The sequence below is a fragment of the Ammospiza caudacuta genome, chromosome 3, assembly GCF_027887145.1.
Source record: "Ammospiza caudacuta isolate bAmmCau1 chromosome 3, bAmmCau1.pri, whole genome shotgun sequence".
NCBI lineage: Eukaryota > Metazoa > Chordata > Aves > Passeriformes > Passerellidae > Ammospiza > Ammospiza caudacuta.
In genome coordinates, this window is record NC_080595.1 from 63171279 (window position 1) to 63191986 (window position 20708).

Consider the following 20708-nt stretch of genomic DNA (forward strand, 5'->3'; position numbering starts at 1 on the left):
CTCCTGATTTCTGTAGTTAAAAGAAGAATCTTCAGCTGCCTTAACAGAGGAGATTTGAACATCACACTGGAAGTTGAAATGCCCCCCAGTCCACAAGTGGTTCTACTGAGTTTATTGGGATAGGATCTACTGTGGTTTTCAGATAACAAAACAAATCATAAAACTTCTGACTACATTCTCCTTCACTCCTGAGCAGTGTATTTTTGGTGCTATTCTCAGTTTAGACAGCTGCCATCTGTCAGCACGCTTGTGTGACAGAAGTTCTCGTTGGCTTTGGCTCTGCGTCGTTTGGGTAACGTATGACAACAGTAACAGAGATGGTAATTTCTGTTCATGTATAGTCATTCTCAACTGCATCCACATTACCTGGGGAATTAGCAGGTAGCAGTCTTGCCTGCTTTCCTTCAAAACCAGAGATATTCTGCTTTTCAAAAAGGGGAAGAGAGCCCCATCCAGCTTGGTAACACAGACACAATGCTGCGTGAGTAGGGAGGTTGTCAAAGAAGTGGCAAGTTTGGGATATGTAAATGTAGGTCAAAATGGATACACATGCATTTAGAAGGATGTCTCAGTGGATTTTTCCTACAAAAGTTTAAGAAAAAGCTATATAAAAATCTTTAAGGTATTTTTGATATGGTGTAGTATTAGTTGCAGATCTCATTTGGTGGGTGGACAGCACGTTGCTTGAATTCATTGATTTTGGATTGGTCTGATTAGTTAGATCAATATTGGTTTAATTGCACTTGTATTTAATCCTTAAAGCTGCAAATATAATATTCTTGAAACAATATTGTTTTCACTGAGATATGTCTTTCTTCAAATACTAAATGAACCTTTTGTCAGTGAAAAATTAATAGTATTTTCAGGTCAGCATAGCTTGTGCATAGCTATCACTTGCATTGATTAAATATGTACTAATTAAACAGCCATTGTCATACAGGAAAACCTAAGCCCTAAGTGTGATCAGTCATAAAAATAGTCAAGGTTTACAGATTCAGGTTTTATGTAATAATTCAAATTATCTGGAATATTGTGCAATTCTCAAGTCTCATGGTTACCTTTTTACATATAACATATCTACAGCAAAAACTACAGCATGCAAAAAAAGAAATTGTTCTCAAGGCACTTCACAAACCAGCTTTATAATACATGAGCAATTTCAAATACAATTACAGCAATTAATTCTGCTTAAATAATTTGAAAAGTGAGTCATGTGGGTCTTACAAAAAAGACTTAATACATCTTCATTTTTAAAAATGATAACCTCAGGGTTCATAATAAATGTTGGACTCATTCTACAGATTATTTCTCAGATAAAGCTTTTGTAAATGGCAGGTATGCAACTCCAGTGAAAAACTTTAAACAAAAGGTTTATTGCTCAAAGCAATAAGGAACTATAGTACGAAGTGTTTCTTGAAGTATTCTTCTGTTTGACAGTCCAGCTGAATAGCAACTTTTAATTGGGCCACAGAAGACATCAAACAGATGGAATAAAATATTGACTACACCTGTGGAAAATTTGAAACTTTTGATTTTCAGGCTGCTCAGTTGTTTGGGGCTTTCATACCTCACTTGAAAAAATATAGAGCAGTAATATTAATACAAATTAAAAGCATTGGAAATACTGTGATAATTCCTGTAGTGTTAAAATATTCTGTTTGGTTTGAGGCAAATCCTACCAGAGTTTTTGAAGGTAAGTCTATAGGAATGTCTCTGCTGGGCCAGGCTAAGTGACTAGCTCTCCCAGATCTCTGAGGCTACTGGTATTTGCCTTGGGGTGTGTGTAACTATGATTGCTATATTAGAAAGTAGCTCTTTCCCAAATATTCTTCCAGCCTCGAGCGATTTTCGAATACTTGCTGATGTATCAGTCTTTATCAGTATTTCTCTGCCTCTGGATTTTTAGCTAATTGCTTTTAAAAAATTTCCTCTGGCAAGCATTTTAACCCTTCTGTGTGTCTTGAGGAAAAAAAGAACCAAAAGCACTTTTTGTGTCTTTTTAACCTGCCCCTGCTCTAGCATCCTTGGGCAGCATCACTGCAGACTTTGGAACAGACACCTATCAATCACTTTCTTCAGTCATTCCCCAGCCAAAAGTGCTTTCTCATTCTTTGTACTTTATCTTTATTTTTGTACTTTTTATCTTTACTTTTGTACTTTATCTTTATTCTTTGTACTTTATCTGTACTTTCCAGCTTAAATGTTGACACCTGAAATTCTGTTCTGGGAAGTGAAAGGGGAGCAGTCACAGGCAGGAAGGTTTTAAACATGCTTACTGGTTGTAGGTGGAGTAGAGTCTAACTTCACATTATTGCTAGAGACAGGAAGAGAGAGGACTCTTCAGTGACAGCAGTAATTGAAGATAAGTTATTTCCTTGCAATTACTCTCCATATATGTTTAGAGAATGCTTGTACAGTTTATCTAGACAAAGATGTTGTTCTGCGGTGTTACTTAAATATGTATTTTCCCTTTTTGAAGGAGTTGTATGGTGTGTTTTATGCTGGTAGCATGAAAACATATTTCTTGACACTTTTCAGTAAGGGAACTGAAAACAACAAGGCCTGAGAATTTTCAGTGCATGTTGCTAAGTCGTGAATGTCAGATCCTCCTACATGTTAGCAGTTACAGCTCAATAAGCAGTTCTGTCAAAGGCACAGAGTCTATGTACAGTATTGTCTTTGGTATCCATACCACTATTTTACAATGAAGTGCTGTTCAAGAGTGTTACCTCTTCTTGACATTTCAAATCTCCCCATTCTCAGGCACACTGTGGAATTAACAAAATCAATTTTTATTCTGTATTTTTTACACGTGGTCCTGGCCAATCTTTTCTTGGGCAGTGAGAGAGGGAGTGTTTGGGATTCTGTCTGTTAGAATTCCTTTAGCATCTGATCAATATCCCAGATCACTGCTTTAAGAAGGCAGTGTTCTTCTTAAATGTAGAAAGTAAATTCTTTGCAGCAGCTGTCTCAACTTCCTTGCAAAAGATTGTTTCCATTTCTAAATAATTGCCTCTTCACCTGTGCAATGTGTGCTGTGTTATTTGCACAGATATAAACCAGTGTGATGAATTATCTTTTTTAATTTGGGTAGTATTAAAATGGGGGAGAGTGTGTAAGGGTGCTTGCTGTTTAAATTCCTTTTTTCCCCACAGACTGATAAATTACAGTGTTTTTTTAAACCTGTGGTCATGGTCCTATTAAGTATTTCTGTAAAATTATTCCAAGAAGTTCTTAAAAGTCTATGAGAACTGAAACTGTGCAAACCACACATAATCTCAGAAAAGGCATTATCCACTCTCACAGGATGAGTAATGATAAATAGCTTTTTTGAAAGGTAATTGCAGACAGCAATCATTAGAAGACAGAGACAGTAAACACTGAGGACAGTAATGACAGTCACTTCTCATTCCTTGCCAGTTTGGGTTTAAACTTGGGAGTCAGAATCAGAGAAGCTAACAGCCAGTAGTACTTGCAAACTGTTTGAGTTGCTTTGTTGTGGGCCATCAGCCACAGGCAATCTGAGATGCCCTTAAAACTGTGCATCTACAGCTACAGGGCAGCAGGAAGGAAGAATTTTTTTTTAAAAATGCATGTGAATTTACACACAAAAAACATAATTCCATGCTTCTGCAGTTTATTTGCAAAAGTCATCCATTTGATTTGTCCTTAAAGGAGAGTAATAGCTGTTTTACAGAATACTAACTAAATCTTTCCATGGTTTCAAAATTCAGCATTTTTGATCAGCAGAGAGAAATCCTTTTGTTTCCCGCTACTGTTACATTTTGCTTCCAAATTCTGTGGAAAGAACACTTTACAAAACCCACAGTCTTTCCTGAAGCGTACAAGCTAATAAATGTCACTTCCCCTTCAAAACCCTTTTCAATTTCCCAGATGTCGGTGCTTGATATCAGCTTGTTACTTATGCATCTCGATTTCATAAGGCTGCCTGCCTTGGATGTGCCAGCTCAGCTCTCTCAGGAGCTCGTTATGTCCTTTCTCCTTGGTAGGCCAGGGAGGGGCTGGTGAGCAGGGGTCTGTCCCTGCCCCCAAATCCTGGGTCACACAAGGGAACCAAGGCAGTTCATTGCAGGAGGCCTCTGGTCTCTGCTGGGCTGCTCAAAGAGCCGCTTGCAAGAACTCTGGATGGCAGCAGCTGTTTCATTAGGGTGGCACAGCACTGGCTTCTCCTCTCCAGTTTTGTTTTCATGTGTGGTATTTATTTACAGCTGGTTATTGTTAAGCCTGCAGGGCTGAGTACTGGGTTTAAGCTTGCTTCCTGAGACGTGAAGCTCCCTTAAATGTCCTTGAGTTCTTGTATCTGTTCTCTTTTTCTCTGGATCTCCTGGGTTTCTTCCACTGGCCATGGTGATTCATGAAGTCATTCCTAGAATCTTGTGCCATGGCAATTTCCTCCTCAACTGAAAAATAATCCAAACAACACAAAAATTCCATAAGAATATGCTGATTTCTTATGATGAGTTTTTATAAAGAAAAAAAGCTGGCCTATATTAATAAGAACTAATCTTGCTAAGGTGAAGGTGTCTAAATTGTACAGTTATTAGTTGGTCCATGATCCTAGAGGAAAATCTTCTGAGTGTGTCTGGGGCTGTTACTATGCCCAGTGAAGCACTAGCAGGAACTATTGACATCAGCAGAAATGCTCTGTTTTCATTTGCCTCCACAGCTTTCAATCAGAATAAAACCCTTAAACAACAGCAAAGAGCATAGTTAGTTTACACTAGGAATTCATGTTCTCCTTTACACAACTGTGCTGTGAGAACCTTGATCTGGCCTGATGCTCCTGATGCTGCCTGTGGTACAGACAGAGCAGAAAAATGCTTGCTGCCCACATAACTGGACATCTTCAGAACATGACCGTGCTGTTGGAGGTTTGGAGATTATTTGAAGAAGGATGGAGAAACAAAAAAAAAAATAAAACCCTGTAAAATACTTGTCATTGCTAATTTTGCAGAAGAAATGTGTGCTGTTTTTGTTAGATGATTTGGTTTTATTTATAAGGTATTTATATACTGATATATTTATGCAGAGCTTCTCTCTCGCTGCACAGAGAAAAATTAAATGCTTATTTAACAATGAAGCAAGGCAGCCTTGATTTTAGTAATAAAAATTTCTCTCCTTTTTTCTTTTTTTTCTTTTTATTTTTTTTTTCAATAGAAGAGATCTAGGAAAATGGACAGCTGAAACCTGCAGAATTTCTGTTGTTTTGTAGGATAGATAGCATTTGAAGGAGTCTGTTCTCAGGCTTATCTATTTCTCTCACCTGATGGTCTTAAGCTAAAGCTGGCTCCACTTGCTTGTACAGGGAGAGCTGCTCAGGATGTTTTGTGTAAGTTGGCTGGAGGCCAAAACAGTAGGTTGGTTCTGACAGCTCAAGAAAAAGAAGATCTTGGAGACAGAGCTGGGAATGCAATGCCTGAAGTATTACACAGACAGGAATTCATCTCACATCCTTTTGAGAATCCCAGCCAGAACACCTGTGATCTGCAAACTAAAGTGTCTCCTTTCCTGAGGCATTGAAAAGCCTGATGATTCCCTTCAAGCATCCTTCTTGGTTTTGAAAGAGAGAAGCACAGCAGCAATATTCCTTTGGCAAATTACTCTGCCAACTACCTCATTCACCTCTCTCTTACACCCTTGATTACTAATCTCAGAAAATTTACAAAACCATTGCTTGCTTAAACTCATTACAAATCCAAGGCTAAATTTTCTGTGCTGTAAGAGAAGCAGAATTTAACATCTGGTGCTGTAGATTATTTACAGACCTGTAAATAATCTACAGAAAGTGTATCTAAGGAGGATATGAGTGCTGTGAAAAAAGGCAGGACAGTCTGTTTCAGCAGTTGATCATGCATCACGAATGCAAATGTCTGTGGGTTTTTTTCAGATGGGTTCATCTGGCTTAATGAAAGTATTGTCTGAGCCCCAGCAAAATACCTGAAGTGATGGGATCAGTAGCCCACCTGCTTTTCCTGGCTTGCTTCATCCTAGCTGGAATAGAAAAGTGAGAGCATCACCAGGTAACAGGGAGTTCAGTAGCCGCTCAACATTATTTCATAATAACTAATGTCTGACTTTATATGAGCACAGAGCTCATATAATTTACTGGAAGGGAAAATATTTTATCTGCTTTTATCTGAAGTCAAATGTAATAATGTCACTACCTTTCATTTCAACCACTTTCAAGTAAGAAAACTAATCTCCTGTTACTTAGCCTTTCTGTTTCCTCACAGATACTGAATTGCACAATGTTTTGGCATTGCACTGTTTATTGTTGTTGTTTTATTAGCGTGTGAAAAACCACCAGCACCTTGCTCTAAGAATAATCTATAACCCAAGGCAGGGCTGGGTTAGGCATGTAGAGCAGGCTTCCCTTGCAGATTAATTCAGCATCTGAAAGCACATCTTGAACAGGAAATGTTCAAGTTTTAGCAGGAAATGTTCAAGTTTTAGCAGCCTGAAGGTAGCTTGAGGTCTGTGCTCGTATGCAAACACCTTTCCTCTGTTAAAGCCTGCCTGGAGACTTGCACAAAACAGGAAGTTTGTTTATTTTTACATTTCTGGCTGTACATGACCTTTCTTATATTAAGGGGCCAAATTTTCATGATAGAGTAAAATCTGAGTGCACAAATAACAGTGTTTGTCTTGTGAGATTTCTAAGTGCGATTTCTGTCCTGGCCTTGCACTGGTGGGTAAATCCTTCTCCTGCTGGGCTGGTGCACGCCAGGCCAGCCCGGTGAGAGGCCTCAGGAGATCTGCAGAGCCTGTGGACAGGACTGGCCTGTCTGCCCCAGCCTGCTCTGCCAGAGCTGAAGCCTGCAGTGGGAGAAGCATTGTGAAACATTGTCCCCGGCAGGGTTCTCACCAAGCTGCATCAAGAAGCATCTGCAGTTTACAGAGAAAATCTGGGCTGTCCTCTTAGCTCTCCTGACACTCCGTATGGATAAAACAATCAACAGACAGAGAATCTGAGGAACAAGATTAGGCCAGTGTCAGCAAGAGTGCTTTCAAAGAGCTGCAGGAAAGAATGGTTGAAGCCTTGGGTTTGAATGTGCCCCAAGGCTGGCTTTGGCAGCTGGAACCCTAAACCAAGAGCATGTGTGGATCTGCTGCTGCAGCTGGGACCCGAATCTGGAGGGCATGAAGATCATCCCATCGAGACTGGATGGTCTGAGGTGCAGGATGCTCCTGTCTAAAAGAAACTCCCTACACTTGGGCCCAGTGAGCGGCCTTAATTCTCAGTACACAGATGTGTTACAATCACTGCACATTTGCATGGGGATCGGGGCTTGGTTTTGTTTTACTCAGAAAATGGATTTTTGAAGTGAGTTTAAGCTCATTTAAAAATAGAAAAGGCAACATGGCAAATGTCCTCTTAGGTACAAAGTAAGAGCAAATACATACTTTTGAAAGAACACAGACACATACTGAAAGCCCAATTACTTATAGGGTGTAACTGCTGCTACCTGTCTCACTGAAGACTTGCACAGTGTAAGCACAGAAGAAAATGATCTGTACTTTAACTGCCTTTTTTGTTGTTCTGGTTGCCCCTTCTATAGTGTAAAACAGTAAAATATCCTATAGTATAGTATATAAAACTGGCATTTTAAATGAGGGTCAATTCAAGTTGTAAATAAATACTTTGTGTTTTTCAAACATGAAATGGTCTAAAATACAGTACAACTTTATAAAATTGTTTCTGATCATAGTCATCTTCAGTTTAGTTAATGGTACAAGCCTAAGTTGCCTGTTGAATGAGAAGGTTTGTCTCCCTCCCAGTCTTTGTCCCCAAGTCCTGACTCACCTTCTCTTAGTTTGATCCTGAAGTAGACAATTAGCAGCAGCAGGAGCAAAGTCACGGGCATAAAGATCCCAGCAAAGAGAACAGGACCAGGCAGCTCCCTCACAAACACTGACAGTATGTAACCCACACTCATTTTCCTCTCTGGAAACCGTGCCAAGCCAGATCCTTAAGGTCTCCAAGTCTAGACCTTATTTATTCTGCTTTCTTCCTTTTTCCCCTGATGGACATTCTGCCCTTTGCTCAGGCCACTATCTCTTTTTGGACTTTGGTTTGTTTGTCTAGGTCTGTGATCCCACAAGTACTGGAGTTCACTCACAAAGTTACTCAACAACAAAGTTTCAAAGTGTGTGCTGAAGTAATGCAGGGCTTTGAAACCTTTGGATGTTGGGCTGGGCAGGGCTCAATATGTGGGGCTGCTCCTGCCTTTGGAGCAGTGTGGGTTCTGTCATCTGCTAACACTGTACAGGCCATTCTGAATAATAAGCACCTTCTTCCTAGATATATTATTAATTTTACAGTAGATCTCAAATTCTCACTCAGGGTGAGGACCCTGTTGTACATTCCACACAGGCACATGTGGTCTCAGCTCTGAAGAGTTTTCGGACCAAACCACTGAGGCAAGAAGCTGTGGTGATGTGGTGCCAACAGCATTCTTTCCGAAGAGCAGCTGTGGAAGTGAAGTTGAAAATGTATGTGAAGTTGAAAATGTATGATTTTGGGGGCAGAGATGTGCCAGAGAATTCAAGCAAATGGAGAGCATCTTGTTTCTTGCTTATCCTTGTTCAGCTTCAGCTTTGTTGTATCTTATTGTGCCTTTTTCTACAAGATGTTTGACCTCATTCGTAAAGTGCTTTATGAACTACTGAAGAAAAGCATGGTTTAAAAGCTAGATGGTGAAGATATTAATATTGTTATAGGCCCATCTGTTGCCAGATAATTCCTTTCTTGAATAGATACCTGTCAGCTGTGATCAATAAATTCCTTAGACTTTTTTCCTTTGTGCATGAAAAGTTAATTCCCTTTTTTTTAGACGATTGTGATTGTTGTTGTTCAGGTTTGCAAAACAGTTGCAGTATTTGATGAACACTCTTCTGGCACATTTTTTTAAATTCCTTCCTAACTGTGTTTTTATTATATAAAAATATGAAGAGTAGTTAGAAAGCTTGGTCTTTGAGAGTGAAGTCTGTGACTGAATTCTGAGCGCTGTGATATTACAAAATGAGCCCAGGGATACTTCTCTTTGATATGCCTGGTATGGACCATAATGACATTTATGGGCACTAAATACTTGCATACAAGGGCAAAATACTTGAATTTTTAAAATTGGGTTACTCTGTGTGCCTGTGATACAATTTCTTTCTGTCAAATGTGAGTCAGGTGGGGTGAAATAAGTAGCTTGACTTGCTTGTCACACCTGCCTCAAACCAGGTGGTTTCAGGCACCTGATGGATTCAAAGTGGTTAATTTTTGCTGAGGAAGAATAAGAAAATTCTCCACTCTCCACATTTGTACAACCTCCTTGTGAAATGGCTGCTGCCAGCTCTGATCTCAGCAGTGAGGAGCAAAACTTGGCTCGTGGCTGCTCAGAGTGGCCGACATGTAATGCAAATTTCCATATTGAAGCAGGATAAATGCAGTGGAAATGAGGTCAAACACATTTTTGCCATGAAGGCAGTTCAATTCCCACCTGGGCTGGCTGGGATGGTTTGTGTGAAGCCAAGGGGAGCTCTGCTGCTGGGCAGGCAGGGTTGTTTGCAGCAGCAATGCCTTGCGTGTCGTCTGCCACAGCCAGAGGAAAACTGGGAAATATGGGCCAGGCGTGGATTACTGACAAGGAACATATGGTTTCCTGGCTGATCTGTGGGGCTTGGGTGTGTTTGGGAAATAGGTGGATTCACAGGCTTTGTGAACTTGTCACTGACTGTTCACCCAATGGAAAACAGAACTGATCGCTTGTTACCCCTAAGGTGCTGCAGGGTGGGCCTGCCCAAAGTTTGCTTTATGGTTAACAGGGATTTCAGCCATTTCAAAGTTTTCATTTTGGCTTGAATCAGAAACCTAATTTCCTGTGAGAAGGAATTTCAGGAACATTAATTTTACAGCCAATAAAATTCCTATTTCAGCTGCGTCATTTTGATTATTTGCAAGAAATGTGAACATGAATGAATCAATTCAAACTTCAAATGACTTTCTATTTTCCAAACTTGCCAACTAATACCAGAAATTATGAACATCACACCTACCTTGTTGGAAGGAATTACTTATACTGCTGATCTCTGTGTGTGTGTGCATGTATTAAGGACACGTTTTCACACACATTCTTGTTGAATATTTTGTTTCAATCACAGTTTCCAAAGGAAAATATTCTCTAAAATTTCTAGATGGCTTTAGTAGGGAATATAAAAAGGCAAAGAAGTACCTATTGGTGCTAAGGGGAAAGAGGAAGATGTGCCTGTGAAGACTGAACTACAATAAATAAAACCTGGTTATTGCAGGTGCTCAAGAGCCGTGGCAGAAGCCAAGGTGCTCAAGTTTTGTACGGGCAAATTGCCAACGTGCGCAGCAGATGATCTGACAGAGCTGAGGTTGCTCTTTCTTAGAGAAGACTCTGAAAAATTTGCTGTAAAATTGAAACTTTTTGTCAATCAATGTTTCTGTTATTATGGTGGAAAGAGGAAGCAGGAGTTCGGTCCTGGCTCAGTAAGGACAGAGCCTTCCAGCACACACCAGCGGGTCAGAACTCTTATTCCTCCCTGAGCCAGGGTTGGAACTGGCCCCAGACGACTGGATATTCCCAGAAGTGTCCCTAGCCCAGGATGAGTGTTGGTAAGCTGGATAAGGCTATTGGTAAATTAGTAAGTTTACACTGCTCAGAAAACACATTTTGGATGAAAAAGGGCTTTAGTTCCTGGGGCTATCAAGGCACAAGGTTTCCTGAAATGTATATTAAGGTTATTAAATTTAAATGCTAAATGAGCATTTAGACCTATCTTTATCCTGGGTGTTCTGCTAGAACATCAAAACTGTCTGTCTCCTTTCCAACATAAATTCAATAAAGGTTATTAGATCGGGTAGTTTGATATCCTTATTGTTACAGGCAATTTCATTTCCTTCCATGTCCTTTACAGAATCCAATAAATTGATTGAGGCTTGTTTTCCCAAAAAGCACTTGGCCTTTGTTTGAAAACATCAGGAGACAGAGAATCATCTGTCCCTTTCCATGCCTTGTTCATGATGTAAAAACACCCACTTCTTGTCTGGTTTAGAGCTTGATGTGATTCTGCTTTCAGCCACTTGTTCTGCATGCACCTTCCTCAGGGCATCAGGGAGGTTTGGGAGATCTGTTATTTTTCCCCTGTGAAAGTACTTATGCCTGGAAGTGCCATGTCTCAGTATCTTTGTGTTAAGGTACCGTTCTGGTCTCTTAATTCCTCCAGAAATATGGGGGTTTTGCCCATCCTTGACACTTCCTTGCAGGTTTTGTGTGCTTTGTCTAATTTTTAAAGGTATCTTTTGAAATGTGGGCATCCTGACAATTGCAATCCCATAACAGTGTCACCCGAGACACTCCTAGAGGTATATTCATGTCTCTATTCCCACTTGCTAATCAGTTTTTCACTCATTGGGTGGGCTTGTGAGGCCCTGATTGGTAGAGCGTTTGGAGGCACTTGAATTACACACCTGCTTGCTGTCTCAGTCCTCTTCAGGGTTGTTGTTGCCCAGGGCATGGCAAGTTTTAGAGATGACCTTTTAAGCTTGTTTCTTGATGGAAAATTTTTGTTTGGAAATGTTTTAATGGCTTGTGTCATGATAAACCCAACAAAGGATCCAGATCACACAGCCTCACTGCTTGTCACTTCTTACTGCTCAGCATCAAGCCTTTGATGATCTGCACTTTTTAGAAGTGCTGATTCTATACAAATTTCTACCTGAGGGGTTTTTTCCCCTCTCTTACTTTGCTGATTTTCTACTTTGTTGCTTTTCTAATACAAGTATTTGTGTCTGAATGGTGTGAACTGCTTCAAGTTATTCATGCAGCAGAAAAGCTGCATAAGCTGTTTCTGGGCTTTGAGGGAAGGTGTTAATGAGATTATTGTGAAATTGGATCCATTTTCTGGTTGAGTTTGGAGACGGCTTTGCTGCCAGATGTGTAACCACTGCCTCACCAGGAGCACTGCAGTAGCTACCCTGTGGATATGACTTTTAAGATCCCTACAGCAATTCCTAATTCATTACTTGTGTGCTCTATTCATATAGAAAAGTGATTACTTTTTAATGAGCACTTCTTGTGCTATTGATTCAAGCGCCTTAGGACTTCTAGGTGTATTGAAGCTGTGGTTGACTTTATCAAAGAGACTTGTAATCTCATTAACAAAGTACCATCTATTTTGCATAAACTATGCTAAGTAGCGTATTTATATTCTGATTTTCTATCTCTTTGAACAATCTTTGCATTCTTCATGGGTTGCATTTAGTTTTTTTTACCTATAACTAGGCCAGATCATTTGAGTGTTGGCACAAAAATAATGGGTTTCTAGGCTTCTCAATATTATGATTAAGATTTATGGAAAATTAGCTGAAGTGGAAAAAATGCCAAAACCTTCTTGGCCAGCTTCCAGGGCTCTTTCAGGCTTCTTGATTTTCAAAGTTCAGTACAGGTTATTTAAATTTCAGCTTTGTAGTTAATCACCTGTACAGGTGAATAGTAATCTACCTGTGCCCAAACATCTGGCAGTGGTACAAATGGATGAGTCTTTTCTTTGAGCACAAACCAAAATATTCATTGAAAGTAACATATTCTATACATTATTGCTTAAACCACCCTGATATGAGCTGCTGTCAACATCTCTCTTGCTTCCTGCACAATTTTGAAAGAATAAAAAATTTCATTGTTCCCAATCCTCTGACCACAGCATTTTCCATAGAGTCCATGTTTTATATTCATGGCTTGTCATGCTTGTCCTTGACTTGAAATATGGCTCAACAGAGAGACAGTAAGTTTTTATTTTGGAATTATTATTTGTATTTCTGTTAAATACAAATTTTAAAGTGCGTCACATATTGTAAGTTAATAAATATTTACTCTCTCCATTGAACAATTTTGCTAAAAATTTTGGAAATGGGTTGATTTCTATTACCCACTTTAGAGAGTGTTTGTGTGTGTGTACGGTTTCTTGTTCGAGCTGCCCACTGTTCACCTGTATCTAATGAGCCTGGTTCCCAATGACTCTGGATTTCAGCTGTACCTGGCATAGCCTAGTCCTGCAGCATCCCTCCTGACAGCTGAATCCCTTTCTGTTGGAAGACCATGGATCTTTAGGAGCCAAATGATGAATGCTCTCTGCGTGAGACTTCAAGCAGTGTATTTAATTGAGGGGTATCTTTTTCTTTTTAATTAAACACTGCAAAACAAACTGAATCTCTTTCTGTCTCATCTCTCAGACAGCTCATGGCTGCCTGTCAGTGTACTTTTCTCCCTGATTAGTAAAGATAAAATCAATGTAACCTTTAGGCAGTGTAGATGAGTGAGTGAGTGAGTGAGTGAGTGAGTGAGTGAGTGAGTGAGTGAGTGAGTGATGAAAAATGTTGCTGCTCTGATATACTGGAAAAGCAGAGCCAGGTTGACCTGGGAATGGTTGTACAGTGGTAACACAGGGCTGACTTTGTCTCACCCATATCCCATGGCCCCAGCTGTGATGGCAATTTGATGTATCACTGTTTGCTCAGTGCCAGCTTGCTTTTCACACAACAACCAACAAAGCACAAAGATGTGCTTCTAGAAACTAGAAGAGGCTCAATTTTCATTTGGTGTCCTGATGCGTAACTGATCCTGAAACTACTATGTAAAGGTCTAGAGAAGTGATCACAGCAATTGTAAAATCTGAGCTGACTTTTTTTTAGCTGGTTTGATTTCCAATGTGATGTGCTGTTTGTTATGTTTCAATTGAATTATGCCATTTGTTGCCTCTTGGTTACCTAATACCTCGTGATATTACTTTACAACATGTCTGCTGCCCTAGTGTTGCTACCCTACCATACCTCAGGGAGTTTTAAGTCACCATGTAGCCGTGGAGTAATGCATTGTTTCTTTTCCCACTTCCCCATAGGAAAAGATGATGGATTGGACACTACAGTGGCAAGATTTACAGCTGTGCCCAGCCAGCTCAAGAGACTGAACTAGAAATGCTCCAGATTCTGCTTCTTGGGCAACCTGACCTCAGCCCCAGCTGATTTTTGGGGTTGTCTTGTGCAGGGCTAGGAGCTCAGGATATTCTATGGTTGCACAATCCAGCACGGGGCTGGGGCAGCTGCGGTGTGGATAGTGAGGGATGCTGCTCAGCACCACAGATGGGTTTTGAACCCTGTGAGCAAGCTGTGGGGTGGGCCTAATGCAGAAGCATTTTATTTGGTGACTAAAACATGCACAGATGTGTAGCTGTACTGAATTTGAAGCACGGCTCTGCAAAGTATAAAAGTGGTGTCTTCCAGATCAGAGTGATTTCTAGGGCATGTAGGCTTGTTTGTGCCAACTTGTGTGCCCTTAGTCACTTGAGCCACAGCACTTCAGCTACTTTGCAGGAATTTGCCTTATCTCTGTGTAACCTTATTCGACATACATAAGAAACAGCCCAAGTTTCATAGAGTAGATAGAGATCCACGCTGAAAGTGTCTGTGCCACTAAGCCAAGTTGTTCCAAGTTGCTCATTACAGGTTTGGCAGACATTTTATGTGGGTTTTCCCTGCGAGATTCCCTCATAGGAAACTGATCTGGAGCTGCCTCCTGTGGTACAGGCTCCTTCTCTGGAGAAAAAGGGTTCCTCCATGGAAGGATCCGAGCTGCTGGTTGGATAGGGGCAATCAAAAACTTACTGGGCTCAGGCCTGATGTAACCTGGGTGAAAATACCTGATAGTGAAATGAGCAGAGCAGCGAGCTCGTCAGCAGCACTGAGGCAGTGAGTGTGTGTGCAAAGCTGCCTCCTCTGTCACAGCATCTGGGAGGAAATGAAATCTCTGTGTGAGACAAATTTTCAGCTGCTGCCAGCGAAAGCCATGGTTAGTTTAACACATTTTGTCAGCTATCTAGTACTCAATTAATGTGACATGAAATGAAATGGCATGAGCACATATCATTCTCTGTTATGTATTTCTGGTGAGTGCTAATTGTCATTCCACTTTCCACACTCTACATTTACACAGTAATGAGTTGTAGCCATCTGCTGGCATGAAATGATCTTTTTTTTTTTCCTCTTCCCAGAAAGGAGATAGACAGACCACCTTTCATGTTTTTCCTTATACTCTAACATATCCAGAAAACCTTATGCTTAATACTGACATTGGCATCAACAAATGCTAATTTACACATGGAAGCATGTAAAACCAAGGAAAGAGCTTTTAATCCTGCCTTGTTTGATGATTTAAAATAATTATTGTGGATGTTCTGTCTTGGGGAATTTTATGTAGTGTTTTAAGAGAGCAGCAACTGTGTTTTTTTCCCTGAATGAGGAATGCATTCTAAGGTCTTTTACTGATGAAAATGATAAGGCAAAGATAATCCATCCTCATCAGAAAACTGCTCCATAGGCAGCAGCTTCTCTGTCATGGATGTTAAACCATGCAGAGCCCTGGAAGCAGAAAAAAGGAGCTTCAAACTGTTGAAATAGAAAGAAGGGGAGAGACAATAATTCCTGTTTGAAACAGGTACGGCTGCTCTGAGCATCTGCTGCCCCAACCTGCTGACTTTTCGCATTGTATTGACAATGCTGATAGACCATGTAAGACTTCACTGATATGATGGCCAGTATGTCTGTAAGAGGGGGCAAGACTCTTAAGCTGATTTTGTACAGGTACTTCAATACATTGATTCCATAGTTGACCCTGAAGTGAGAGAATGAAATATCTTTTGCTTAAAATAGCGATTTTACTAATTTGCCTTTTGTACTGGGGTTCCCCATGTCTCTTATGAAACTCATTGTGGTTTTTATGTCCTCAAACCCTGAGACAGCAAGACAGTTTTAAACAGTTATCCACTACTGTTGGATAACTCATCTACTTCATCCTTGATTTCTCTTAGAAGTCCTCAGGGAATAATAGGGATACATTAGTGTGCATTTTCACAGTTAGTTCAGTAACTTTGTCTACAGCCACTTCAAATTTCAGCTATTTGCTCTCCCTTATTCTCCACCCAGAAATTCCAGCATGGGAGTCTCCCCAGTTTATTCCAAAGTGAATATTTACTAAAGGAATTCATTAAGCTTCCCTGCAATGGCTTTGCCAGGGATTGCCCTTGTACAGATGTCTGATCCTTATTAAAAAAATACATTTAGTACTTTGATTCCTTGAAAAAATAGAAGTCACAAATGTCAAGCGAATCAAATAAAACAGATGGGCAGGAAGAGCTGCAGATACGTTTAATGTATCAAACACACTGAGAACTCTACCTCACAGTGTGCTATCAAGAAAACTTTAGTTTGTATGGACTGAAAAGTGTATGAACACAGAGTAGCACTTTGACTACTCAGTGGGTATGTGCCCCCAAGCAGATTTTTACCTGTCCTGCCAACATGTGGTGGCTAATCACTCCTCTGGTGAGCTTGTGCCTGCCTGGGCAGTAATCAGGGAGTAGCTGTGAACTCATAGCCTACACTGCCTGGTGACATATTTTTGTGTTGTGTTGTGTGCATGCCTGGATCTGAAGGCTATGATTTATCAGTCTTGAATATCTGGGCAGTTTTATTGTTTACAAAAACAGAAACAACATGGCATCTGTAGAGCTGCAATCATCTGTAATTATTTTTGCAGCATGCTTCTTCTTTGGTAGGTTGAAAGGTCGGAGAGAAACTAATGAAAATACACTTTTTGAAAAGATTTTTGATTAATTTTCTTTTCCAATCACCCACACACTGTTTCTTCCATTCATGCTGTTTTTATCTTGGTGGCATTATCTGTTTTCACTTACAGTCAGTTGTGTGACAGCAACCTGCTGATTTTTCAATGGCTTCCAACAGCACTTATTATCTAGCACTCTTCTTCAATCAGTGGATTGCAGAAGTACAGTGCACTCAGGGATACTCAGATAATGGGTTACAATCAAATAATGTTAGAGAGCTGCGATCTCCTGTCTTTCTGTAGTGCTTATTGGCACATTGGGCAGAGCCATGGTACTGACATTTGAAGTTCTAATAGGGCTTTCTATCTAAGGGTCCCCAGGCATTGTGCAAAGCACTGATGGATTCACTCCCTTAAATGTGCTGGGACTTCAGCACCTCCTGGGGTTGTTGGAACTCACAATTCTAATTTTACAGCAACAGAAGTTAAGATTTTTACCCTATCTTCACAAATTTTTAGGAAGAAAGCAACTGCTTTATCTTCTAAGCATTTCCTGAGGTCACCTTGATGGAGGATGCACAGGGCAGCTGTAGTTGGCAGATTTCCCTGAGCTGGATGGAGGCAGAGAATCATCTCATTTAATCAGTAGGAGAGTAATCTAGTGTATCTTTGGTCATACCTGAAGAAACATCTTCCATATCACAAATCAGTGGGAAAAGGTGGGATGGCACATGACAGCAAAGAGCTGGGACTTTCTCTGGGCTCTGAACACAAGGGAAGGTAATGGCTGCAGGTTACTGGGGTTGATGATTTTAAATAATTATTGTGAATGTTCTGTCTTGGGCAGTTTTGTTCTTCCTCTGCCTGAGAGAGGAAGAACAAAAGCAAAAGGCAGTAGGCAAACTAGGCAGATGAATTAGAAGAAATTTTAGTGTCTTAAGCCTGAGAGAAACTGTGTTAATGGCACTGTTGGCTACCAAGAATTCGGAAAAACAGAGCCCACTTATCTTTTGATTACTAAAAAGGCTCGTGTTTCTCAAAATAAATAAACATTTCTATCCCTACTTCACTTCTCTAAATAATAATGTAGCTTGGAAGTGTTGACTACCAGCTGAAGTGTAAAGAGACAATGTCTCCTATAACCTATTTGGTAAAAGAGGATAAGGAGCTCATATGCTGCTCCTGTTAACTCTGCTTGATGGGAGTAAGAAAACAGAGTTTAAACCCTAATAGCCAAAATTTCGAGGGAAAAAAGCAGGAAAAGTGAAAGCAAATAACTTAGCTAACTGCTCTAGCCATTATTTGGAGTTACTGGGAGAAGTAATACCAAAAATGTGGAGGGATTACTCTGTTCCAGATATTAGCAATATTCCAGTATAACTTAGGGAAATTCACCTAAATGCCAAGTCTTCTGTGACTGTTGATTGTGTTTAACAAAACTAAGTTAGCATCGTCAGGCTAAAAAAGACTGAATTGAAGTAATTTTCTGTACCATTAGAAAAGTTCATGGAGTATTGAAAGACTTTCAGGCTACAAGAGTATCTTAGAGAAAAAAAATACTCAGAAACGTTAGGCTTATTTTGAAAACACTCTTAAAAGGTGGTATTGTTACCTTCTCACTGGCTCAGAGAATATGAAATACTCTTCGCTTGTTATAAATTTACTGATGGTGCTGAAATAAAGATCAAAGACTCTTCCCCTGATTGCATTAACAATTTTATGGAGGTAGCTGCTGAAGGGAGGCTGAGATGGACATTCAGTTTCTCTAGTAACCATTTGGAAATCTGCTCCTTTTACTTGCTGAATTATTTTGTGCTGCCTAAGAATATTTCTTCTTTTAACTCCTTCAAAAACACCCCAGATGGTCTTTGTCATTCACTGTCCCTCTGCTATGATCACACAGATAACAATCTCTGGACAGCTACAATTCTCACTGTAGGTATTTTCGAGCATTTGAAAGTAACACAAGAAATCAAAGAAATATCATGGGAAAAGTTTTCAGGAAGCTGTCTAGCCAATACCCCTCCTCTGAGGCAGGGTCAGGAGCAGCTGTGTCTCTTGAACATGTCAAAATAACCTATCCTTAAATCCTTAAAACCCCTTGAGGCTGAGGTTCCAGTAACCTCCTGAGGTGCTGCTTCCCTGGGGCACCATGTAATGAGTGCTGTGCTGAGACTTCTGGGCTGCTGTCTAGCCTGAGTGGCCCTTGCTGCAAATTAAGTGATTTATTGTTCTATCTTTCAACAGCAGTCTGCTCCTATCCCCTTTTTTGACACCTTCTGTAACTTTGTCCTCCGGTTTATGTGTTCTTTCATTCCATTTATGGGAAAAGCCATTCTCCCTGTCCCCTCCACCTGCCATTTTTTGTTGTTATTTCCCTACCTTATTTTTGAAAGATTTATAGTTGTGTCTGTTGTTCTCTGAATTATGCCCAACCTATTGAGAAAAACTCACTCAAACTCCAGCTGGAGATCTCAAGTATCCTCCAGACTTTAATGCTTTTTTTCTGTCTGGCAACATTTTTTTCTCATATAGGTCTTACCCAGGACAGAATTGTTCATTTTTTTCCAACTATGTCTCTTTACTTTCAAGTTTTGAGCCACAAAAGCCACCAAGACTGGAACGTATCTTGGCTATTTTCCATGGTATATGTGTATCATTCAGTTTTACTTTGCATGGTTCTTTGTACTTTGAATTTTATAATTTTCAGACTATCGCTCCAATTGCTCATATTCATTTTAAGTTCTAATCTTTTCATCTTAGCACGACCTACATGCCAACTCATCACCCAAGTCGCTGATAAAGGTATGAAATAGATTTGTCTTGGGACAGACTGTGTGACCTGACTTGAATGACCCTCTCATTTAAAGCAGATAGTCTAACATATAAATGTGCATTTACCTTTTAGGCTTTATTTCAAGCTCTTTTCTGAGAACAGAAATGGGACTGCATCAAAGGCATGCTAACATCAAGACATACTGCATCAATAGTCTCTTGCCCTACATGAGACCATGTTCTCTTTTTTCAGAGAAAAAGATGAAAAGGTTTCTTACAGCTTGCTCCTGACAAATGCAGTGCTGTTGAGGAGGGACCTGCTTTTGGGGTTGGAAACTCTGCAGTGACATCAGTCACAATTGTAAAGCATCAGCTCCCTTGATAAAAAGATAGTGGATTTTTTTCTTCACTCCTATCTTTAGACAGATGCAGTTTTGACATGCTCTTTCTATTTAATTTCTTGTCAAACACATATACTAGCTGAACTACAACCATTTTGTGAATAAGTTAGCTAGCCCGCTGACATTAACGGGGGATTTTCTGTTGCCATAATTGGCCAGAGGCCTAGCTGGCTACAGCTGAAAGCAGTCTCCATGCCAGCACAAACAATAATTGCACTCAGCAAATATTACATCCTGGCAGCTGCAGCTGACCCCTGTAGCTCAACTCTATTTTAGCCTATATGGGTCCAGTTAATAGTTATTTTATCTTGTGGTAATTAAGGTGGTTTTAAAGCTATTTGGCCTCGATATTAAACCACATAAATAATACAAAAGAGCTGAAAATACACATTTTTATATTAGAGCTATTCTAGCAATAAAAGCAAGTAAGCAAAGAATTAAAGTAACTTTACATGCTTTTCCTGTTCTCCATTTGCCCATGTGATAGCATTGGCTGTCCAGTTTGCACGGCAGGATGCAGCATCAAAGCTCAGGCAGTTTTTAAATATAAGAAACTTTCTCATATATTTTCCATTCACCTTTTTATTGTTGTTGTTTAGGGGTTGCTTTGTTTTCTTTTCTCTTCCCTTCTGCTGTCTTCTCATCCTCTTGTTTTTCAATTAAGTGCATTGGCTGTGGTGTGTTCCTGGTCTGGCACAGTGGCAGGAAAGGAAGTACCAGGAGCTGGAGGAATGGCTCAGCTGGCAGTAAGGTTGCAGGGTTTGTCCTACAGCCAGTGGAGGGTGGAAGAGCCCAAAAGCTCTAGTGCACGTTGGGGTTTGGACTGCTCTCAAAAGCTGGGGATTTCATGGTGCAACTTCTTCTGGCCCCTCTGGTGCGG

General features: G+C 40.2%; 1 protein-coding gene across 1 annotated transcript; it reads right to left on the reverse strand.

The window, feature by feature from the left end:
* Positions 1–3620: 3620 nt before the first annotated feature.
* SMLR1 (small leucine rich protein 1) lies at positions 3621–8034 on the reverse strand. Its single transcript, XM_058802714.1, has 2 exons — positions 7826–8034; positions 3621–4421 (listed from the first exon to the last, which is right to left on the reverse strand). Exons 1-2 carry the CDS (start codon positions 7956–7958, stop codon positions 4267–4269), a joined length of 288 nt encoding a protein of 95 aa, XP_058658697.1. The 5' UTR covers positions 7959–8034; the 3' UTR covers positions 3621–4266.
* Between the last annotated feature and the right edge of the window lie 12674 nt (positions 8035–20708).